Genomic DNA, 24976 nt, shown 5'->3' with positions numbered 1-24976 from the left:
GAGGAACAGATATACTGTCAGGACTTTCATTGGGTTGAGCTACATTGCCTTGATTTTATTTGTCTTTTCCATAAATATGAAAGCCAATCTGCATTAGAACTGGAAACATGATGATGTAAGTAGTTTTTTTCCATAAATATGTCATATTAAAATGTAAGGCTTAAACTGTTTTGTACACAGCATGCGCAAAACCCCCATCTCCAGCAAGGGAAGTATCTACAGCTCCTTATCTTTTCATGCACTCCTAGGTAACTAAAAAGAAAGGATGATTAAGATCTAATATACTTTGTCTAAAACACTAGAGTTAAAACTACTTTTTGTTCTGGTGTCTTTTCTCCCACCCCCAAATACACAGTTTACTTCTGATCAGATTAAACATTTCATTCATAAAGTATGTGATGTTCTGTTTTCAGTTCTCATTTTAGGCAAAACTGGGGAGGGACAAGACCATAGAAATGAAGAAGCAGATCTTTCAGTAGAACATTTTGGAACGTAAGTCTAAATTTTTGTCCCCTACATGTTTTTTTGCAGCTGAAACAGTGATAAGTCTGGCACAAGAGCGAATCATCTCAACTGGATTGTACGTACATTTTTTGGCAGATGAAAATAATCAACTAAGGAAGGTCTTCAGCTCAAAAAGCATCTTCCCTGAGAGTGCTAGCCAGGAGTGGCTGCGTTTAAAACCACCTAAACTTCACAGCCTGCTACTACAGGTAAGAAGCCAGAGAAAGTAAACTTAGAACAATTAAAAAACTCTAAATGTTGAAAGCGACTTCTACTTGCGATGTGGTTGCATCTCTAGCAATGTTTTCCGTATGCTGACACACATGGTTACTCAAGAGCTCAGCACTTGTTCCTGACGTGCAGGCCTGCAGAGCCAAAATAGTAGGGACATTTACAATACAATGATGTAACTTTCTCCCACATTTTGTAAATGTGGTTGCGTGTTGCAACCTTCCTTGGTTTTCAATAGTAAAGAGGCAATGTTTAGCTCACAGTCTGTGCTGCAACATGAAAACTCTTTTCCTAGCAGCTCAGCTGGTGTTTTGTAACTTGGTGGAGAACTCTGTGTTCACATAGTTATCATCCATGACTTAATCCGGATACAACTTTCTGTTCCTCTATTTTTGCAAACAGAGCTGACCAGCACTGCTCTTCTACAGCGGATGATGGCTGCATGTCCAGTCCTGAAAGCGAAGGAATCCACCACTTCCCCATAGCACTGGGGGTCGTTGCATCCAAGGCCAAAATCTTATGTGTCCCGCAGAGGCAGAACAGGGCAAAGTATCCACAATGACACCTTATGTATGTCTTCATGCTGCCCCTGTGCTCCTATTCCAGAGACAAGAGGAAAGATAGAGCTATTTCAGCCTGGGGCTTGTCTACATGGGAAAATTAATGAGAAGACCAATAGTGCAATAGTCCCCTGTGTCTTCCTCTAGCTTGGTTTATCCCAGTCTGGAGCAGAATTATTCCAGAATGCAAATCCCACTTGACATTCAAGTCATCTTTTACGAGATGATACCCATTCTCCCCCCTGCAAGGAGACCCATGCACTGTCCTCAGGGAGCTCTGGGAGCACGGAGCAGCTGAAGGCAATGCCTCTCCCCTCTCCCCCCTTCCTGCCCCTTGTGCTGGCTTGTAGGGATGAGCAGGAATGAGCTGGAGCAGGCAGAGAGCTTGGAGCTGGGCAAGGAGACGAGGGGATGTTGATGGGGGAACGATAATGCACTCTGGGTGTTTCCTGGATTGTGCTGCTGGAGCTGCTCTGATTTATAGCCAGGCCAAAGAGGCCTCTTCGAAGGAGAAGCTCTCATGTTTCTCTTACCACCCACACACAGGAACAAGGAACAATAAAGATCTTGACCCACTTTCCACTCACATTCCCGGCCCCATCCCTGTTGTCTGGAAGTGGATAAAAAAAGCACTGTGGGAAAAGAGAAGTCAAGTGGTGGCAGTCAGGGCAGGGGAAGTCTTTGCTGGGCTGTAGTGAGAAGGCAGAAGCCATGTTCCCCCTTTTCCCTGCCTTGTTTTAGTGTTTGCAGATCTCTGGCTGGCTGGCTGGGTGAAAGAGTCTGTGCTAGCCCGGTGACTTAAAACCAAAGCAAAACAAGGGCCTCTCTGAGCAACTGGAGAACCAGCTCTCCTGTGTGGACTTCTTCACTAGACCTCTCCTGATCTGCAGATGCAGCTCCTGACCAGCACCCCCACAGCTGAAGCAGCACCTCAGTACCTGGCATGGCTCCCCACCATCATGTCAGATCTCAGGCCTCAGATTAGGGCAGGACCCTCTATAAGATGTTTGTTTCAACACTTCCAACCCACTGAGGAGGTGCCAAGGCACAAGTTTTATGGACTCCCTGTCTCAGTATGGCAAACTTTCCTTATGCAGCTGGGTGAAAGCAATGTCAGGAGTTGGCTGGCCGCTGTCAGCATCTGTTCTTGTTGCTGTGCCATAACCCTGGGATGAGTTGGGCCTTTACGAGCAAAGGGCCAAGACATAAGGTAAGTGAGGCTGGCTGGGACCTCTGGTGCAACGTCTTACTTAAAGCAGGGCCAGTTTAGAGGTTACATTAGATCAATAAGGAGGCAAACCTGCTGATGGTAATGAAGGATTGCTATAGAGTTACACACTGCAGGCGCTTTGTGATAGCATGGGGTGAAAGAGAAGGTAAAACCCAAACTGGGCAAACCTTAGAGGGTTTGGGTTTTGTGCATGACATAGATGGCTCCCACTGGTCCCCTGCAGCTCCATTAGTGAGAAGTTAATCCCTGCAGCGAAGAAACTGTAAAAACGCAGCTGCGGTGGCCAGTTCCTTGTCTGAGCCATGCTTAAACACTATTTCTGGAGAGCCTTACAGGAAGAGCTGGGAGACCTTCCGCCTAACACCACCTCTACTGCTGCAGCAGAGACTTGCAAGAGCAGCAGAATCTCAGTAAATTCTCGTATCAGCCGGATCCTCTGCACATCCGCCTCAAGCGGAGGGAAACGCAGGGACAGTAATTGGCATGGAGCAGCAGCTCGGTTGTGCAAACGACTGAGAATGCTGTGGGAGATATTAACGGGCTGCTGTTAAGGCATTACTAATAATTTTCAGAATCATTTCTATTCCTATTCTTCCCCTGATGGCCTGAAACTGCTGTGGGTCCCTTTAAAGCCATTCTGCATGCTAATCGTTTATTGCTTTATTTGATATGTTGCTTAGGGGTAGCTAGGCAGCTTGTGCGTTTTAGTGCCCCCTCCCTTCAAATAGTGAGAGCATTTTAATATTTCTTGGAGAAAAATGGATGCAATAAAATATGAATATCTTGGGCCCAATAATGCTGCAGTGGAAAGCTCTGCCCTGTGAGGCTGTTTTGCGCTGGCTGTTCTGGTTGCTGTGCTCTGCAGAGAGCTGGCAGCACCATCAGTGCTCTGGTAAATGTCTTCTTACTTCAGATAGTGGAAAGGTTCACTCATTTAGGAAGAGCAGATGGAGCATATATGGACCTCTGTGGTCTCCACTGATGGAGTTTTCTTTTTTGAATGAGTCGTTGCACATGGCTGACCTGGGTAAAGTCACACAATTATGGCCAGAATTGCCCAGGCTCTGGGGTTACCACTAACAAGGGTCATTTTGGACTGTGTCTTCAAGGCTTGGTAAACATATAGGTGATAGCAACACCAGCACTGAGAACTAGCCATACTGACCTGCTGGAGAAGTGTGGTGATTGGGACTTAGCAGCAGACACCATAAAACCAAACAGCATTTCTCTGAGTAAGGGTAAGGCCTGCACAAGCCTTCTCCAAGGGAAATGACAAATCCCCTATTCCTGAGCTGTTTAAGGCTGGAGTGGGCAGAGAAATGGGGAGCACTGCGCAGGGACTGGCCTCACTGCTCCTCACGGGCAGGAGTCTCCTTTCCTTGCAAGCATAAGTCATGGGACTGGGACTCAATCACGACACTGGGATCTAGCTGGGGATTTTAGAGATTGCTTAAAAATGTGTAATGAAAATTGTTCATGTGTATGAAAGAGAGAGGGAAGAATGTGTGAATTCTGGAGGTGCTGCCTGTGGAAAAGATGTATCCCAAGCTTTTAGAACCTGGCAAAGCCCCTTTAAGAGAAAGTGGAATTTTCCCTGCATAAACAACAATGCCTATATTTGTTTTAAAGGAAAAAAAGAGTTGGGAAGCCAGCAGAGCAGACATAGAGTCCTGATGAGGAAGAAAAGGAGCGTTGTGCCCGGGACACTGGGGAAACTGTTCAAAGCCAGCTCATCCTTACGCAGAAACTGTCCCTGCTGGGTCGCCAGCAGCAGCAGTCAATTGAGCTATGGGGTAGGCAGCCCATGGGGCAGGAGATTTGGGACCCCGTCCTGACTTCAGCAAGGGACCTGGGTTTTTGGCATCTCCCAGGGGCTGGCACTCAAGAGGGGGAAAAACAAACAAACAGGTCTGTTCAAAGGCATGTAGGAGGAATTATATTTCTTTTGGAAGAGCTCATCTTCCTCTGTAGGGCAAAAAGCACCCTGTGAGAGAACAAAAATTCCCTGCAAATGGGAGGAAGCTAAATGGAAGAGCTGCATCTGCTGGGCTGCTCTTTGCCTTCTGTCAGGGTGAAAAAAATAATAGAAAAAAAAAGGAAAAAGGATAAGATTGATTCGAGATTCATCCAACCAAAGAGAGGCAGTGTAAGTGGGAACAGGTCTTTTTAGTCTGATAATCAAGCATCCAGCTGAAGGAGAGGGGGAATTCTGGTCTCTGTACCTGAAACTGAGTTTTAATCTGTATCTACTTACTGGGAAACACTTTCCTCCTTTTCTGCACTTCACTAATAGGGCCAAGGTAGGAGACGGACACTGGAAACTCTCCCATGGCAGTGCAATCCCACCACAGACCTTGCCATGGAGGTGAGCGAGTTACAGGTACATGAAGTAGGGTGGGAGCTGTCGCTCTATCATTATCCCCCCTGGCCATATGGTGAGCCCATACCCAGGTTTCCAGAAAGGAAGGGTATGGCCACCAGCTTTCCAGAGGGACTGCAGGTTTTAGCCCCTGTCTGTGTTGCCTTTAGCTCCATGTGCATGTACCTGGGATGTGGCTAGGAGATAGGGTTAGTCAGCTCCAATACACAGTGGTGATGGCCTGGAGTGGGTTTACCACTCAGTGTGATGGCCTCCTCTGTTTCCAAACTACAGCCTCTAGTCTCAGCTTATCCACCTCCCTCTGGGCTCTGGATTTCCCTCTGTGGCCCAAACACTGAATGTTAAGTAATGCATGGACAAACCTATTTTCTTTTGTGGTTGTGTTCACAGTGGAAAAAAATAATGAACAAATAGGTTTTTGATATGCAGGCTTCAAGGGGATTCAGGTCTTCTGAATCAGGTCTTCTCCATTTTCTCTCTCATTTTGGTTCAGGATGCAGAATATTATGGCAAAATTTCCATATGAGTTTTGGCCATTTTGATAATTATCTAGAGAGCATCTTCCAAAGAACATACCCTTTTGCATGTGCAGAGATTTCATCATACTTGTTATACTTGTTATTCACTGTGTTTTGTTAAGCTTCTTTGTTGTAAATGCCAAGAGGGGTAGAGGCAGAAAGGAGAAAAGTGGCAAGATCTGATGATGTTCCTTCCCCAAACCGCAGAATTATCTTAAAACTCTCCTATTCATAACTGAGACTTATCACTTGAAAATCTCAGTTTGCGCAGAGCAAATTATGCTGTCACTGGCCAACCTATTTTATTTCTTTTTAATAACTTCCCTTATTGTGTGGTTCCGGGCTGCACATCACATGGCACACATTGCAAACGAGATACTGGAGGTCTTCCTCAAAGATCGTGCACCCTGGCCTGGATTTTGAATTCTTCTTGCTTACACGGATGCCTTTTATTCCTTCTGTAGTGTTTTGAGAGTTCATGTGTCTAGCATATGAAGCACTGCTGCAGTCACATGGCTGTGTGAACACAGAGGGTTCAACTAGTGCTCTGCTTCACATAGAGAAAAAGAGAAACAAGACAAACTGCAATGGCTGAGATCCGGCAATTCTTTGCCAAAATTTGGACCATCCTTGGAGAGGGCATCAAAAAGGCTTTCCACTAGTGCTGTGAACATGTAAATTGGTTTTTAGGTCTTGCTTCCTTTTCAATTCCATGAGGCTTTTTTAGCAAAAATACAAGAAGTTCCAGTATCTGGTTGGCATTTATAGAGTACCATAGTTTCAGAGAGTTTTACTGAACCCTCCTGAGGGCCAGATGCTCTGTCTCCACTTTGAACAAGCTGCTGCTGATCCTGTTCATTGCCAGATATGGTCCTGCACCACAAGAGTGCTGGCCCAAAACCTACTTGTGGAGAGGGAAAACCCAAAAGAGATTTGGCAGAACACCAGCTTGGTGCTGCTAGTGGCATACATAAGGGTGAGTGAATGAGATTTGTACTAGAATAGCAGCAGCCCTGTCAGAAAGGCTCAGTCTTGGATGTTTTACTTGGGGCCATCCAGAAACCTATGGAGGAACTGGGAACTGAAAACAGAAGAAGGGGTGAATCCTGCAGCAGTCCTCTTGGTCCTTACCATAATAACAGCCACCTTGGCTCTAATGTGGCCAGAAATCCCAGGCTGATGAGAGGATCTCTGGGTTTGCAGATTGCACCAAATAGTCTGAGTAGTCAAATGCCACAGTGCTGGTGAGGAACTCCAGGAGGACTTCACAACGCGCTAAGAGTTGTCAAAAAGGTGGAAGATGAGAGTCAATGTAGGTTAATTTAAAGTAATATACCCAAGAAAATGTAACCCAAATAGAGTGTATGCGATGCTAAACTAGGAAATGGTAGTTACCAGGCAATGGATCTGAAAGTCATCACTGACAGCTCTCTGAAATCATCAGCTCAATGTGCAGTGACTGCCAAAAAGCCAAAAAAGTGTAAGGTACCAGAGGAAGGGTACTGAGAGCTTTGTTTTGCTGCTGAGCAAAATCGTGGTGTACCTTTACCTTAGCCCCTGCGTGAGGTGCTCATCTCCAGTGCTTGAAGACAAGTCAGCAGAGAGTGGCCAAGGGGCCTCCTTATAGGTTGAAAAAGGTATGAAATCCTCAAGTCAGTAGTAAAAGAAATGGGCAGAGTGTCCCATCCAACAGGCCAAACACTGGGGGTGAGGGGGTGGGGGTGCTGGGGGATCACACGGGGAATGGAAGAGCAGAGAATGGCCAGGTTTAGTCAATCATCCTCCCACTGGTGGAGATACAGTACTGGGATCACATCTGCCCCATTTCTCATGCTCCTAACCCGTGCCTGGCGGTGGCTGAAAGCTAAGACCTAAGGCGAATGTAAGCATAGGGTGCAGCAGGCAGATGTTTCCCAGAATAGCCTCCTCGACATGGAGTGTTTGTGGCTCACAGATTTCCCAACCCGGAGGTGTTGTTTTACTTAGGATGGGATTTTACTTTTTAAAAAAATAATAAATTTAAAAAATAATAAATTTTGAAAAAGAGCAAAGAAGGCTTTGAAGTCAAACGCTGTTATTAGAGGTGACATGCCAACCATGGGTAGGTGCCAACTGCAAGACTTTATTTTGACTGCTGTCTCATGAGGAAAGCTGGCAGCTGGAAGGGCAGAGAAGCATGTCCCGAAGAATTTAGCCAGACTGCTTTCAACAGCCTCTTTGATGCCGGGTGGCTGAAAAAACAGAGTCGTGCTCTCTGTGTGCGCTATGACAAAATACCCTTTAATAATTGTCTTCTGGGTCACACTGGGTTACAACTTGGACCACTGCATTGGCGCGACCCAGTACAGGATACCAGGTTTTGCCTCTGGAAGGCACACTAGCATGGGTTGCGTGTCAGGATGTTTCATTGCTTCTGTTATCATGAAATTCCTTTTCTTGCTGAGGAGGGGAAATAAACAACTTCCCTTTAGTCTCTAGGTTGAAGCTAGCATTGATCAAGAAGCAACTCAAGTTGCAACTCAAGAGGCAACTAAACTTTCAGTCCAAATGAAGAAACAGTTCTGTGTTCAGGGAAAACAGATTGAAAATGAAACTTGTACAGGTTGAGAGGATGATTAGTGCCCTGCAGCCACAGCATGAGAAACACACACAGGCTAAAAAACCCAATATATTCATTGCGACAGACCGACCGTACAGTATTTCCTGCAAAATAAGGCATCTTCCCCTGGTTAGGATCACAGCTGAAAGGCAGGTGACACATAGCACTATGTTTTTAAGGACTTTACCCAAAGCCCAGAAAAACTTGTTGGTTTGAGGGGATTTTTTTTCCACTTGGTGCTAAGGTCTGGCTCAGCACAGGGGAGTGCAGCTCTCTATGTCTTTACATCCTCTTGATCTTTAGTGTGAGACCAGTTTGTGGGTTAACACCGAGATGCATCTAGACCTGCAGCAGTGGTGGATGTGAAAGGAGGAATGATGTGGGAAGCTTCTTTTCCTTCACAGGGATGATGAAAAGCAAGGCTCAAGGACAGTGCCTGCAACTGTTCAGGGAAGACCAAGTGCCATGCTGCAGGACTCACAGCTACTCTTTCAGCTCCCTCCATTTAGAAAGGCACATCCTCAGAAAAAAACCACATCCCTTCTCTCCGAATTTTTAACATGCTGCCTAAACAGGGTGACTACTCTGAAAGCAACATCAAGACACAGCCACAGTCTGGTAGAAAGATGGGGTTGTTCAGCCTGGAGAAGGCTCTAAGGGAGGCCTTATGGCAGCTTCCAGTACCTAAAGGAGCCTACAAGAAATGTGGAGCAAGACTTCTTACAAGGGTATGTAGTGAGAGGACAAGGGGGAAATGGCTTTAAACTGAAAGAGGATAGATTTAAGAATAGACATTAGGAGGAAGTTCTTCCCTGTGAGGGCGGTGAGGCACTGGCACAGGTTGCCCACAGAAGCTGTGGCTGCCCCATCCCTGGCAGTGTTCAAAGCCAGGCTGGACGGGGCTTTGAACATCCTGGTCTAGTGGAAGGTGTTCCTGTCCATGGCAGAGGGGATGGAACTGGATGAGCTTTACGGTCCCTTCCGACCCAAACCATCAGCCTATGCACTTTTGCAGAATCAAGCTCCCTACTAGTGCAAGTTTGGCTGTTTGGGTGGTGGTTTGTGGATTTGTTTGGGGTTTTTTAATCCTGCAGAGATTGAGGGTGGTGGACAATGGTTGAACCAACAAATAAACAAAAAAAAAAAGGAACTTCTCCAATTTGGGAAGTTTCAAAGAGCACACGCACCATTTTCTTATTCAAGAGGTTTTAATGACGACTCATTTTAAAACCTCTCACACTGTACAACACAATTAAATGTACATCAAGCTCAGATAAAAAATAAAGCTTTCTTACAAAGTACATTTTTCCAGTGAATTTTTTCTTTCTTTTTTTTCTTTTGCAGTAAAAATAGCTGCTACATAAATCCCTCCTGATCTTTGAAAAGGAGTCACAGTTATTTCCAAAAATAGAATTCATATTTTAATCATACAGGATAAACTGCAGGAAGAGACAAGTGAACTGAAAAAATAAGGCTTGTATATAAATTTTTTTTTCAGAGGACATGCATAGAAGTTGAAAAACAGATGCCATTTATAAAGAAAAAAAAGGTAATTTTAGCCATATTAATATTTTCATTTTCAGTTACAGAAGAAACCACAAACAGGCCCTTTATGTCCCAGAATATAACATCAGTTTCTTGTAAAAATGCCAAAATGCACAAAGAATTGCCAGCTTCAGTCTTGGCAAAATACTGAGCCAGCCCTCCCTCCCCACCCCCCCATTTCATATCGTAGGCATACCATATGCATGCACACTGAGCACTTATGTTGTCTCTCAGGCCAATTAAATATTTGCAGAAGGTTGTATATCCTAGACAAACATGAAAAAAAATCCATTTGATAAGTTTACATTCATCCTATTTCAAAACACACACACAATTAGTTTAATTTACACTATACAGTATCTGTTAAATAGGAACATTACAGAGTTTCAAAAAGAATCACAGAATATATACAAACTGAATATTGAAATGGTACGATTTTCCTTCCCTTCTTTACAGGGTCTTTTCTTTTGTTAACAGTTGCTACATCTGGTTTTGGACACAGAGTGTTTATGTACCTATGCAGCACATTTCTGGAGGAGCAATAATAATAACAATAATCATAAAACGTGCTTTAGAACAAAACTAATATCAATTCTCCTTACTGCTCATTTAAAATAAATTACCTTTGTTGGTTTTTTTTTGTTGCTCTTTTTTTATAAATTGCATTATATTACACGTAAGCAAGGACGATGGTATTTTAAAATATCTAAGCAACAGTTCTGCTGCATCACTGGTTTCTCATCCAACCTTTGGTTTTAAAGCCAGCCCAGTTTTACATGGCAGTGTAAGTAGCCAAAACACTTTACACGGCAGTACAGGTAGTCGAAATGCTTAACCCGAGAGCATTTCCATATCTTCATGACAGAGCTAGGGTCTGTGCTGACCTCCATTGCTGCTCAAGTGCCTGACACGGCAACACCCAAAGCCACTGATGAAATAAGGCCACTTCCTTCCAGCTCTCCCTGGTTACAAAAAAAATCAGGCAAGGTCCTTATTTCCCAACAGTTGCAGCCATCTGAACAGCCAGAAGAACTGACTACTACAGAGGGTTCCCAGACACAGTCCCAACGAGTGATCTTCACCCCTGCAGCATCACGTCAGGCTCAGTCCTCTGTGTCGGGCTGCACCCCCAGCATTGCGTGCAACTCCTCTGCTGTGTACCCCAGCAGGTTCTGCAGGTCACACACGAAGCGATACACATAGCGTTTCCCTGAAGTCTTGTGGATGATGTTCTTGTCATAATAGTAGCGTAGGCCTCGGCTGAGCTTCTCATAGTTCATTTTTGGCTTGTTTTTTCTCCTTCCCCACCTCCGTGCCACCTGGCAGTCCGAAAAGAAAGCGAAATGCAAAGGGTTTATTCAAGTCATGTTCTTCTAGTTTGTGGCTGATAAACAGTTATCAAAGCCCTTTTGCAGTCACAGCATTTTACTTGCTTTGGATGCCCCAAACTCAGATAAGAGCTGATGACTGACCCCACAACTGAACACACCCCAGGAAATTATCAGTAGCAGGAGAAAGTGGCTGATATCAGTGAAAAGGATAGCTATTGCTAGTGGATAGGTCAAAATGTGTTTAAGGAGATCAAGTTCACAGGAAATATAGTCTCCTCTCTCTCAAGAGAACACCATTTAACTGTTAAGTTGCTATTGAAGCACGGGGCAGGTCTTTAACTGGAAGCAGAATGAGATTAAGTTCATTGGGGTCAATGATTTCGGCCTTTTTCCTTTTTCTTTTTTTTAAATAAAACCTTTGTATCACATCTCTTGATACAATAACTTTCCTTCTGGTGACTACCAGAAAATGAAAATGCATTCCGTTTACTTTTAATGACTAAAGCTGTAAGTTCCCAAAATATTTCAAAAGTGGCACTACTATGTATCTAAAAGAACAGCAATAGCCAGAACGCATTTTCCCCATGCCTTTGTGCAATCCAAGGCATTGTTGATTCAACTACATCCAGTAAACTAACCTACAGTATTCCACTGTCTGAAGAACAAACCTGGTATACTACCTTTAAATTTCAAGCTATAAAACATGCTCTCCTAACTACAACCAAATGTGAGAGGAGAGGGGGAACATTCCACAGCAATCCTGACTGCTTTTGCAGTCAGCATTGCAGATGAGATTTCAGCAAGTGTCTAATCGTGTAAATGCTTTATATTCAAGACTAGGCCCACAGATGGTGGATCAGACCTTAAATGTTTGTATTCACCACAGTTAGCCACATACCTCATCTGGGTCAGCAAGTTTAAATTCCCATCCATCTCCTGTCCAACTAATGAATGACTGACATGACTTGTCAGTCAGTAGCTCCAGAAGGAATTGCCATAGCTGTATAGGTCCACTGCCTATTGAGAAAGAGAGGGTAGGAAGAAGCCACAATTAATACTTCTGCAAACTCTCAGCATAACCAATGTATATAACCATACTCCTATCTCAGGATATGATCTTGTAATTACTCTGATTTTTTTTATTTTAATTTTTTTTTTAGCAAAAAACCTAAGTTTTTTCTTTGTGACACAAATCTGCTCCTATACATGTTAAAAGTCTACTTTTCCAAGGAAACACAGGATTTGACACAAGGTATGGGTTTCCCTTTCATTTGGATTCCTTAATCCTCACTCCCACCTCCCATCAGCTGCGTTCAAAGCTCCAGGTCTTGTCCTGCAGTCCTTGGCTTGGCAAGTGTTCTAAAGCAAAAACAGATTTCGGCGAGGACTGTAGGAACAAGTTCTTAACAGGCAAGCCAACACCTGCAGAATCTTCCAAGTACGGTAGTTTTATTTCCAAGTTTCCCTCTTTTTCAAACAGATCAAAAAGTGCATTTGATTTTCAAGTGTTCTGGCACACCTGCTTGTCCTTGCTTTAGATGGATGGATCTATGAGACTTTCTTCAGTAACATTTAAATCTGAAGCTCTTAGAGTCGTGGTCTCTTGACTACATTGCAAGGCATAACTTACAACTATACAACTATCAATAAAGTACATATTTACAGAGAATACTGATGTTACATAAGAATAGGAGTGACCATTTTGCTTCACTACTTACCAGTAAAGCCAGCTAGAATTGCTGCCGGTATAACTGGTTTCCCTTGCTCTACAGGATCACTTCGTTCTTGAATATAGTCTTTGAAAGACATTGTAGGTTTGCTCAGACACAAGGACTGGCTACAGTCATCTTCAAAACTCTCATAGGATGGCACACGCTGTAAATCCACTAATGAAGACTGGCTGTTCCAGGACTGCAGCATTGAATCTGAGCTTTCATAACTTTCCGCACCACTGTCACTAGATTCATGTTCTCTAAGCTTACCTTTATGAAACAAACAAACAAACACCGTTGGGTTTGGTTAGGGTTTTTTTTATCCTACTCAATCTAGCTTGTATATATCAATTATGGAAAGGAGGAAAAGCCATACAGAATATGGCCTCAGACCCACGGCTATACAGATGACAACTCACCAGAATTATCTATGAGCAAGTTCAGATTGCTTCTTGGGAAATCTTGATTTACTGCACAGTAGTTGACACCAACAGCATCTGCTTGGGTTTTAGGGAACAATGAAAACTCTTGTTCTGGATTAAGGAGATTCGGTCCTGTAGAAGTCTGACAGACATCAGTCAGGAGGCTAGGTTTGGGATAACTGAGGGCTTTAGGGTATCCAGGCATTTGCATACCATAGGAGTTCTGATCTACATTTACAGCTGAAGAAAGAAACAAAAGAATTAATTAGATGATTTGCCCTGAAGACCCTTAAACAGACTAATACACCTCCTGCACTACAGTTGTGCCACGAAGAAATAATTTACCCATGAATACCTAAGAGAAATATAGATGCTACAGATCTACTGAAGTCAATAAGAAGATCCTCATCTAATGGGCGCCAAATCTGATTCTGTAAGTCTCCCTCTGTAACTCGCTGAACACAAATATGTCTATTATTTGTTCTTCAAGGAAACTCCAGGGCTACAGAGAAAGCTAAAGAAGCTTAAACGGTTTTGAGTAAGGCCCTCATCATTAAGTGGTGTAGTAAGGTTGAGCTGGAGATTGACTATGGTAGAATGAAATACAACACTAATCAAAGGGAGCTAGCACGCGTCCCACACACTTTGAAAAGGTAAATTTCACTTCCAGAGTCTTCAGAAAAGCCTAAATATAGCTCTTACTGCTCCCCAGTGATGCTAGTTTTTGACTGTGTTTGCTAGAAGTGGGAGCAGTCATTCTGCTCCACAGATGTAGGCTTTGGCATACCAAGAGGAAATTTGATTTTCTCAAAGCCTTTGCTCTTCAGAAGACTTCTGATATGAATTAGATGACAATTAAACAATACTAGGAAAAAGGCTGTGGCAATTGAAGTCAAGTGCTCTCTCCAAGCACAGTGACTATTCTGGTGCGCTTTTTTGTTTGGGATCTGCGACATGCTTACTGTAAACAGAGATGTAAAACGTCAAATTTCATAAAATACTTACTTAAGGAATTATTATTGACCCAGTGAGGAACTGAGGTGAGATGAGAATTCTCCACATACTGATCCTGTGTCTTCTCTTGGCTGTCTGGGGAGAGAAGAGGGGAAAAAAAACCCAAAACAAACTTTAATTTGGTTTTATAGTTTTTTAGATCTGACCTGTGGGCCACAAAAAGCTTCCACCTCTCATGAGTATTTTGGGGTCATCATTCATGTAAATTTTACAAACACACTCCACTGCATTCTCTCTCTTGAAAAAAAAAAAAAAAAAAAAAAGAAAACCACACCAAAACACCTAACCAATTTCCAACAGGCTTGAAAACCATCATACCAATTGAATTTTAACATAAAACTTACAAACAACATAACTGCAGTGTATTTGAAAGTCCAAGCCCTTAATGTACGCAACTACCAAATGCTACACTCCAAGCCTCATGGACTTCACAAAGCACTGCATGTAGGGTTTTAGCAATATCATCAGTGTTCACCTGAGACACCTACAGGTGTCTTTGACTTTTTGATATTCATTCACTCAATTACCTCAAAACATTACATTTAAAGAACAAAACCAAAAACTTGTAATGAGAACTGAACAAATTTTGTGCGACTCTTGGTTATCTTTTTAAATAGTGTATTAAAGTAGTCTTATCCTAATCTCATTTCAATGATTATTCCAAATAAAACCTGACCACAATAGTACTCAGCCTGAATACCAAAAAGATTTCTGCAGATATCTGTATGTGCTCTGCATACCAAGAATTTATTAATGGTTAATAAAAGCACTATCAGAACTAAGTTTTAAAGTTCATTTTGAGTCTTCACATGTAATAAAAGCCCTTCATAGAGAAACAAGTGGTGAAAGAGTCACATGTGCGTTTGTATTAGAAGAGCCTTAAAACAAAAGCTTCTCTATAATTACCTTTTATCATCTGTTCCAGGTGTTCCCACAGAATATCACCCACATAGTCAGGTGCCAGTTCCAGGAAACGCTCCTTGCCCAGATTGCACAAGTCTTGGCCACTCATAAGAAACTGATGGAAGTTCACATTTACCAAACTAAACTCATTAGTAGCCCAAGAAAGCCATTGGCAAACTTGCTGTTCAGTCCACAACCAGGGATCTGCAAGACAAAGTATCAAGCATTTAGAGATAACTCCTGACCTTTGTCAAATAATCTTCATTAGAAGGCAGTGAATGAACAAAACTGTTTACCCAAGTTACTTAGTTTTGAATGAATTCAGAATGAACCTATTCTGAATTAAAAAAAAAAAAAAAACAAATGAAAAACAGTCCTCTATTGTTCTTCTGCATTCACTTGTAATCAGAGATGTCCTCAGCTTACTTGATTCTCTCTTATGCTGCCAAAGCATGAGCTCTTCATGCACCCATTTTTAATACCAGCAAGTCTGGTCTTTCCAAGTCAAGCTGTGCCAGATTCACATAGGATCCGTTCTTGTATTTCCTACTGACATCATTCTTTCTCTTTTGAAAGAGCCGCTATTCAGCCTCCTCCTCAGCATTAAAAACAAAAAAGGCTTATAAATAGAAAACACTTACTATTTGGGATACCCAGCCGACACTGTTCCTTTGTGAAACCACTGAAAGTATCTTTCAAGGCCTGACTCATCACAGCCTTACTGCATGGGGTTAACAGAGGCAATTCACAGTTGTTAGACTCTACAAGAAAGAAAAGGGGTGGAGGGAAAAAAAAAGAAGATACATTAACTTTTAGGCTAGTGAAAGGAGTGACGGGTTTTTGCTGCACTATCTGAAGAATAAGAAAAGGATGCTGGAAACTACGTATTTTAAACCCAGGAACAAATAAATGATTTTCTGATATATTCTTTGACTTAATATATCAACGCTAAAATCTCTGTGCTACTAGTTGGACAGAAGTTGCATCACGCTAAATTAAAGTCCTGCAGCTTTCCATGATCCTCCTTTACTCTTAGTACTTACATAAAGGGCCTTTCTTGCAGGGAAACTTTACTTTTTCTTTTTTAAGGAAATCTAAGACTGCTTATTCCCATTTTGTCATCTATAGCTTGACCTGACTTCCTTATAACAGCAGACAGTCTTCATTTAGTTTGAGAGCTAAGTAACTGATAGTGGGTTTGTGAAGAACCAGCTTGCACTATTTATTCCAATGGAATAGAAAGCAGTGTTTCAGATTAGGAAGCCTTTTGCTGATACTTTGTGATCAGGACCATTAAGCTAAGGGCAATTTGAAGACAACTTCAGCAATTCACAACTGCATCCCTGAACATTCGAGAGCCTCTGAGAACTCACACGCAAGGTTGCATTTGGAGGAGCTCTGCTGCACCAGAGTCATGTAACGGTGGCAGGGTATAAAAAGGTGATGAACTTGGCAGATTCCAAGTCAGTTCATAAAGCTGTGCTGCTCTTCTCATTCTCATAGACTGTCTACAGGCTCCACTTGACCCAGCAAGTGGAGCTCATTACCAGCCCGTGCTTAACTTCTATTTTTACCACACCCATGCTCAATATCTGCTGGGACTTGCTTTGCTGACCAGAGCAGGTGACTGATTAGAATCACATTAGAACAAAGGACTGCTTTTCAGAGGCTTGAGGGTTGGGTGTTTTTCCTTCCCCAAGGGGAGATAAAGGCAGTATAGGGTAAAATGTCTACATTTCAGATAAGCCCTCATGTTTTGTCAGGGATTCTAAGCAAGGACTGGTAGAGAACTCTTGGAAGGTTTGCCCTACACACAGACACAACAAAAAAAAAAAAAGGATCTGTAAACATCCCCACTCCTAGTTTTTAATGTATTGAGTGAAACACACTGGGATTTACCACCACAGTTTTCAAGAAAGGAGCTTGCAGAGTACTTGCATTTTGATTATGGTTGAGATTTTGCAAGTTTCAACACACATAAAATTATTTATTTATTTATTTTTAATATTCTCTTAGTTCTGTTTTTATACCTACTAAGGCTTCTTCCATGGACAGTCAGTCTATTAGGCTATTGAACCCCAGTTCCCACTCCTTTTCAGTACAAAGAATAGCAACTATCCACAGAACAACTCCCATGGGCAAAATCAAGCATGTACACAGAAGTCTGTGTACTAAACCACTTCTATTTTGGGAAATCCATGTAAGAGCATAGGCATGAATTGGTAGTTAGACCCCACAAATTTCTGATCTGCTGGCTGGACTAAGGAACAAAGTGAAGAGTTACCGTAAGAAGTAGAATCAAATCCTGTTGGCACTTCCTGAAGAGTTTGATCTTCATTTAGTGAAAAAAAGTATCCAGCAAAAAGAGAGTTTGAGCTATCAAAGGTGTCAAATGCTGGTTGACGCTGAAAAGCAACACAATAAATAAAAATATAAACAATGTGAGCATTTTGCTAGAGCACTATCAACTTCACTGCTGGAAAGCGGCTGGGTTAGGTTTCCTAGATTTGGAGATCATGCACAACTACTACCTTCCATCAGCTAACTTGTGCCCTTGAAATATAAACACAATGATAGCATAGCCTGTTGTACATTAATACAAAACACTTGATGTTCAGACCACAGTGCTAGGTGGGTGGCATGTTCTGCAGGTTGCAGTAAAGCCAAGTAAGGATATTCTTAGTTGACCTGCAAATCAGGCTGTTAACAACAGGGAATGCACATGTGTGTATACAGCTATTTATTTATTTATTTCTAGGTACATTTTAAAGAAATCCTTATTTCTTTAACCCTTGAAATTGACTATTCACTTGATGAATACTTGATGGCAGAGGCAGGATCAATAAATTATGCAAAAACAATTGCCAGTGCAAGACCTTGAGTGGATTTATTCTGTTTTGGGGTTTTTGTTGTTTTTTTTTTAAATAAAGGAAAAATTTAATCTGAACCGTATCACTTGAAGCCACACAGTCAGCTTTACAGGACCTGCAGACAGATATTACTCCTTTGCTGTGACTTTTATACTTGTGAGTTACTGCATTTGCCAGCTACCACATTCTGCAGCCTTTCAAGTGCTCAGTGAAAGACTGCTAGTTTCATTATACACAAAGGGATGAACAAGACTGATAAAAACGTTCCAGATAGAGTGGATTCTACTAATACATTGGCAACATTCAATAAATATTGGCATATTTTGGAAACCTAATTTCTTTCAAACTTGACTTGTGTCAATTGTGTATGCTAGAAATACTAGTACTTTTACTAGATTCCCCTCCCCAGCCACATTAGTCTTCAGGGGACAGAGGGAATGTTAACAGAGGAAGAAATAAATTTAAAAATAACTTATGCAACTTTCCTGTTAGTCACAAGAAAACTGCATTTGTAGTATCTAGAGGCATGGATAGATAAAAGTTGCCACTGAGATTCGTAAACGCACCCAAGGATAGAATTATTGTTCTGGAAAGCTACAGTTTGTTCATAGCAGCTACTGCAGTTCAGGGAGCTGGAGACAAAGGCAACTTGCAAATGCTTATTTGTTTTAAGCATCCACTGGTCTGCCAGCTTATGCCAAGGTAGGAGATTTAGATGAGGACAAGGCAAAGATTTTTCAGGGTAGTATTCATTTGCGATGCACAAGCAACCTGAGTTATGTTACTGGAATAACAAATGAGTATTAACATAGAATCATAGAAACATAGAATAGTTAGGGTTGGAAAGGACCTTAAGATCATCTTGTTCCAACCCCCCTGCCATGGGCAGGGACACTTCACACTAAACCATCCCACCCAAGGCTTCGTCCAGCCTAGCCCTGAACACCTCCAGGGATGGAGCATTCTCAACATCCATGGGCAGCCCATTCCAGTGCCTCACCACCCTAACAGGAAAGAATTTCTTCCTTATATCCAATCTAAACTTCCCCTGTTTAAGTTTTAACCCGTTACTCCTTGTCCTGTCACTACAGTCCCTGACGAAGAGTCCCTCCCCAGCATCCCTATAGCCCCCCTTCAGGTACTGGAAGGCTGCTATGAGGTCTCCACGCAGCCTTCTCTTCTCCAGGCTGAACAGCCCCACCTTTCTCAGCCTATCTTCATACGGGAGGTGCTCCAGTCCCCTGATCATCCTTGTGGCCCTCCTCTGGACTTGTTCCAACAGTTCTATGTCCTTTTTATGTTGAGGACACCAGAACCATACACAATACTCCAAGTGACGTTATTCCCTACCTTTACTTTTTATCTCACCACAAAATTTCAAGTGGCTTGGAGTCTTTTTACACCAGGTGCCTTTTATGTGCCATGTGTCATCCCCCTCCCCAATCTTTCCAAGTTACATCAACTCTAGTAGAGAAATAAGAAACCGTATTTTTAATGGCTGTATTTTATAACAGGCTGCAATACGCTGTAGTACACACATTATGAAAGCATGCTCTCCACAGAAGATAAACAGTGCCATGCCTCAGCTAACTGGGTTCAGAAATCTCCACTGAACACTGTCCAACCGAGACAAATTGTGTACAGTTGATACCCCCACAACTAGAGTCAAAGCCAACCCGCAAAAGGCTCACATCTAAAGGGAACATCTTAATAACAATTGCCAAACCTCCTAGTAAAAGATTCTTTACCCATTACTAGATAAAAAGCACTGACTCATCACTAGTACCTAGAAGAAAGAGCAAGTTCTTTCAACACCATCTGGAAACTCCTGCTTTTTGTGTAAATAGCTGACCCCTATCCTGAGTCACTGGAAAAAATGCTGTGGCATGTGAATGAGTAAAATCCATACTGTGCTAGTTTCATATTTCAAAAAGGAGAAAATTAATGTTTAAGCAGGTTCTTAATTTAATACTAGAAAAGGGGAAAACCCAATACACAATAAATTCTACTTGCCCTGCAACCGTACTATTTGGCTTGTCAACATATGTAAGAGTAATTATTACAGAACAAAATAAAAAAGAAATGTGAAAGCTACAAAACAGTAGAATACAGGCCTCTACATTATATGACAACTGTGTACTAAATACCTGCTTAGAACAACCACTGTGTTACATAGCACACAGCTGTTAAGTTGGGGATCTCTTGTGGATTTTGTTGTTATTGAGGGCAGGAGCATAAGCTAAGAGGGGACGTAAAGCATCAGAGAAGTTAGCATACCAGTCTCACTAACTCATTCTTCAAAACACGAACATTCCTCAAAGTTAATCAGAGTGGAAAGTGTCTTCCTAATCTTCATTTTGTTTACATTCATCAATGTCATGTAAAAACATTGATACTGAGATTCAAAAACAACTTGTATAAATGAGGAGAAGGGAAGCCCTCAAAGACCTGAGCCTTTATGGTCTGCCTCTCATTAGTTCTCAGCTGTAAGTTCCTTTCAAAACAAGGTAACAGACACAATCTATCAAAAGATAAATATGTTTAATAACTATCTTTGTTTTCCTACAATGTATTAAAATTCCATTTCACATAGTTGCATACAGTAAGTGAATAACCTACTTTTTTTTTTTCTTCGGTGAAATGAATCAGATCTAACCAGTTGTATCAGGAGAGCCCTTTGCCACTCTCATCAAGTTAAATATATAAAGACCGCCCCTACTGCCAGTCCTGTAACTTTTATTTAGGCAAAAGTGCTGTGCCAACTCCAATGAATTTCCTATGTACCTCTCATTTTCAAATCTTTCAGATTTAAGGGATGGAAGGAGCAAATCTCCTTGGGGGAGAGGGTTGGGGGTGTAAGATTTACATCTTCCTATTTCAGTTCCGCTTTTCACATCTCTACTGGAAGTGGAAATACTCTAGAAGATTGAAGCTTACAAGTAAATAAAACCTGAACATGCTCTTAACTAGAGCACAATAAATACATTAGCTGGGAGATGCCCCAATTGGTTTTAGAAGGAGACAGCTCAAGATTACTCACCTTGAGCATTCCTCTGTACATGTTAGACACAGGAGCTACTTGATCCATGTTCCTGATCCCAAAATCACTCATCTGAAAAAATGAGAAAGGTCACATGAAAAATATTGCTACCTAGGAAGCAAACTTATTAACAGACGTATCTGACTGCTTCAGTACAGACTACAGAACAGCTCTCAGAGCGAGATTCAGGGAAAGCTTTCCTTCTCGTTGCTCACATCCCAACCACACAGGGCACAATTCCCATCTTGCTTACGCAGCTTTTTAACTGGAAAACCTTTCACAGGCATTACTGGTGTTAAAGTTCTATGAAATGAGCAAACAAGAGGATGGTTAGCCTCTGATACCCAGTGTGAGGGCTTTAAGTACCTTTTTTACTGTTAGTCTGAAAAGCCTACAGAAGTCCTTTATCCATCAAGAATCTATTGCTCTATTTTCCAACTTTCATCCATTATCTTAACCATTCAGTTTTGTGCTATTTTTGCTTACTATATTCCTGCTCACACACCGTGATTCACTTTGGACTTTAGCTTTCAAATGAAGGAAGAAGAGACAGAGCGCTCACTGTGATACACCTTCATGTACTAACCCTTTCACCCTTTTATGAATAACCACTGAAGCCAATACCCACTATTAGCAACCTCCTTCCTTTACTAGGCAAAGCATCGCTCAACCACGTTATCTTGCACATTTTGTAAACATGGGATTAGCATATTTATAAAGCTTTAGAGGGCTTAAGTTTTAATTGAAGAGGGCTTATTCAGTACAATATCCTTTTTAAACTGCTGATAATGGCACCACCATTAATATGTTCATATTATTGAAGTCAAAGCTATACTGGATTGCCTGTATTACCAAGAACAGTGTTGTGTGAAGGCTGTATAACTTGTTATCCCATATATCACTTAAGGAAAAGAGTGATAAGATTCATATCCTTTTACTGGCCTTTGGGAGAGATCAAACATAGGAATAAAGCCAGTTTTATGGCCACTGTTCAGATTTATCATGATGCTGTAATTGAGGTGCTGGTGAACGATACCTTATCAGACTACACTGCGGCAAGTTGTCTCAACAATTTTTCTTCCTTTTCACAGCACTGGGCTAAATTATCTTGCTCCACAGAAACTGCCTGAAAATGTGTGTTTCTATTTAAGTAGTCACATAGGACACCAGTAATGTTTCCACAAAACTGTGATCACTTATAAAGAACAAGTTTTCTCAGCCATGTTAACACAAGGAGAAACCGAAATACAATCTTAAACTCAGAAAAAGATGGCAAATCACCAGCTTAACAAAATAAGCTCAGCTTAAAGTAACAGCACATTCAAAAGCTGTCCATATAAATGAAGAGGAAAATAAACACATACAACAGTCAAAGCCAAGGAACCCCTTTATCTTCTTATAGAGCTGACCACTTGAAAAAAATCGAGTCCTTAACCTGAAAGGCCCATTTCAACTTCACTGTTATCAGATGTACGGGGCTCATCATCAAAATAAAATATCAACTGACTCTGAAAGGAACATTCCACTTACACTTCATTAATGCTACCCCAAAAGTACTGTAAGCCGGTTTTTGCCTCAAACAGCATGTACAAATATTTGATCTAAATTACACATCTCATTGAGCAGCAAAGAATTTTACACAGCATGAGTCTCACTCAGCAAGCATCCTAATCTTTTCATTAAATTTGCCACAGTTTAAACAGCTGTTTATCCTCGCATTCGGCTGGGCTTTAAAAAAAGTACATGGCAATTTCTAACACCCTTTGCTTTGCCTTCGAAATCTGCTCTGATGCCTAGGGATAACTAGCTGTAAGCCTTACCAGTCAAAAGGTATTTGTGAAAACATCGTATGCGTTTTCAGTAATTTTAGAGCTGATTCCCAGTGAGGGCTACAAATAAGATTTCTGACACTTTCATGTGCAGTCCTGGCCTCTACACCAATCCTGTTAGGGACTTCCCCACTGCTTAGAGGGACTAGAATTCTCTCCTTCCTGGGCTTTTTTGTTTGTTTGTACGTGTTTTAGGGTCCTAAGACAAAAGGTTCAAACAAAGTCTTCTTTACATGACATTGCTCATTAACCCAAGGCACCATTTCTCTACGGTAGGCTGCTTGTCTCTTCTGTGGCCTTGTCTGGGCACAACGCAGCTTATGAAAAGCTAGACACCAAGCCCCAGCCTCGTAACACATGAAGATCTTTGGTATGTTCTGTAACACTCCTTTTTTCCTTCCTCCAGCCAAATCCCTCATGTTTTTATGTATTTCTATAGCCCTTACTCATCATACATCAGTTCTCTCCTCATTTGAAGTATGAGCTTCCAGTCCCGAGATCTGAAACCCTTACAGAGTATCACAAGACGAGCGGAGCTGAAATGTCATTATGTCTTTTTGCGACACAAAGGATTAAAGCCGGCTTTCTGCTGGACTTCAAAAGCTGCTGTTTCAGTTCAGAAGAGACACTAGGGCAGTGCCTGGGCCTCACTTCCAACTCCTCCACTAATGCTGATGACTGCTACTTGCCAGCTATAATTGGTTTAACTGGCAGGACACCTTCTCCAACACCCCCGCATAGCTGAGTGGGTGAACCAGAACAGGGTCAACAGGATCAGGCACTTATTAACTAATACTCCTGAATTCTGATCAACTTCTTTTCAGCAACAGCCAGGTGCTTGCCCACAGCTGGATTCAGATCGGAACCATCCCCATGGAGAACTAAACCACACTAGCGTCCACAACGCATCTCCACTGGTTTTTGGTTGAAGTTTTTTTGTTTGCTTGGTTTTTTTTACCCTTAAGAGAGGTGTCTGGTTGGTGTTTCGCTTTTAAATGGCAGTTTTCTTTTAGCCAAACCACCTTGGTACCAATAGGATAAGACACAGCCGCGCTGCTCCTCCGTGCAGCTCTCGGGCTCCCCGAACAGGGATGAGCGAGATAGCCGGTATGACTTTTCGCGCATATGACACACTCGCCCACATTAAAGTTAGACGGGGAAATCATTCAGCCCAGCGTTTTTTTGAAGTCCCTTTAAAGTACTAACCAAATCCAGAGCGCGCTGCCCATTAACCCTTCCCTGCCGGCCGCGCAGCCGCCTCAACCCCAGCATCCCGTTTCGCCGCCGCTCCGGACGCGGCCCGCCCGCCTCCGGGTTAACCTCACCGGGTGCTCCCGCCACCGTCTTAGCCCGCCGGCTCGGCCCACTCCCCGGCCGCGGCTCTCGCCATACCCCCGGGAGAGGCCGCTCAGGGGGCCCGGCCGCGTGTCTCACGGTAGGAGCCGAGGGCCGTGCCCGGCTCTCCCAGGCGGCCGCCGAGATGCCCCGGTGGCGGAGCCCCCTTCCTGTCGTCCCCACCTCACCTGGTCCCCGGCGCTCGCCTTGCTCCTCGGCGTCCCTCGGCGGCGGCACCGGCACCGTACGGGAGTCCAGAAAGAGAGGCGCCGCTGCCTCTCAGGGAACCAAAATATCCTCGATGCGGCGGAGCCGGCCAACAACAACAGCGGCGGCGGGCTGATCCCAGCTGAGAGTCCCGGAGGAGGAGGAGGAGGAAGGGGGGCGGGAGGAGGGCCGGGAGGCGGGTGCCCGGCGGCGGGTGTGTGGGCGCTGGTGGCCGAGCCGCGGATGCCGCCGCCCCGTGCCGAGCCGAGCCGAGCCGAGCCGAGCCGAGCCGCGCCGCGCTCCCCCGCGCTACGCCGTGCAGTGCCGCGCCGCCCGCCCTCGCAGGCGCTCTTCAGCGGGCGGGGGGAGGTGGCCGCTGCCGGTCCCGCCTCCCCGCAGGCCCGGCCCCTCTCGCCGCCGCGGGGCTGGTTGTTGCCGTGGCTGTCGCTACGGCTGCGCTGCTGGAGGCCTGGGTACCGGCAGAGTGTGTCGTTGTGCTGACCCTGGCGCTCGCTCCCCCCGCGGCTGGTGCTGCGGGGTTGAGGACAGGAACGGGCAGCCTCAGCTCGCTGAGAGAGACAGATTTAATTACGGTCTTTCCTGGCTATACAGGAGATAAATCACGCTGAACGTTTTCCATGCTTATTTTTTATTAACACCCATCCTGGAGATAGATAAGGTCATGAGAATGAACCCATAAAATCCAAGTATCTGTACAAAGAGTCAGTTTCCATAAGTAAACTGT

At 43.2% G+C, this 24976-nt stretch overlaps 1 protein-coding gene and 1 long non-coding RNA gene across 2 annotated transcripts; one reads left to right on the top strand and one right to left on the bottom strand.

Moving 5' to 3' along the window:
- The first annotated feature begins 38 nt into the window (after window positions 1-38).
- On the top strand, window positions 39-1758 carry LOC136012602 (uncharacterized). The gene is made up of 3 exons (XR_010611848.1): window positions 39-115; window positions 532-713; window positions 1138-1758. It is a non-coding gene; the product is annotated as an uncharacterized LOC136012602 (long non-coding RNA).
- Window positions 1759-9212: 7454 nt separating this feature from the next.
- ETS2 (ETS proto-oncogene 2, transcription factor) lies at window positions 9213-24555 on the bottom strand. Its single transcript, XM_065676968.1, has 10 exons — window positions 24213-24555; window positions 20861-20932; window positions 17235-17355; window positions 15592-15711; window positions 14954-15154; window positions 14039-14122; window positions 13031-13273; window positions 12618-12881; window positions 11798-11916; window positions 9213-10887 (listed from the first exon to the last, which is right to left on the bottom strand). The coding sequence occupies exons 2-10, from the start codon at window positions 20930-20932 to the stop codon at window positions 10672-10674; spliced, it is 1440 nt and encodes a 479-aa protein (XP_065533040.1). The 5' UTR covers window positions 24213-24555; the 3' UTR covers window positions 9213-10671.
- Between the last annotated feature and the right edge of the window lie 421 nt (window positions 24556-24976).

This window comes from Lathamus discolor, chromosome 4 (assembly GCF_037157495.1).
Source record: "Lathamus discolor isolate bLatDis1 chromosome 4, bLatDis1.hap1, whole genome shotgun sequence".
Lineage (NCBI taxonomy): Eukaryota > Metazoa > Chordata > Aves > Psittaciformes > Psittacidae > Lathamus > Lathamus discolor.
This window is presented reverse-complemented; position numbering and strand designations above follow the sequence as displayed.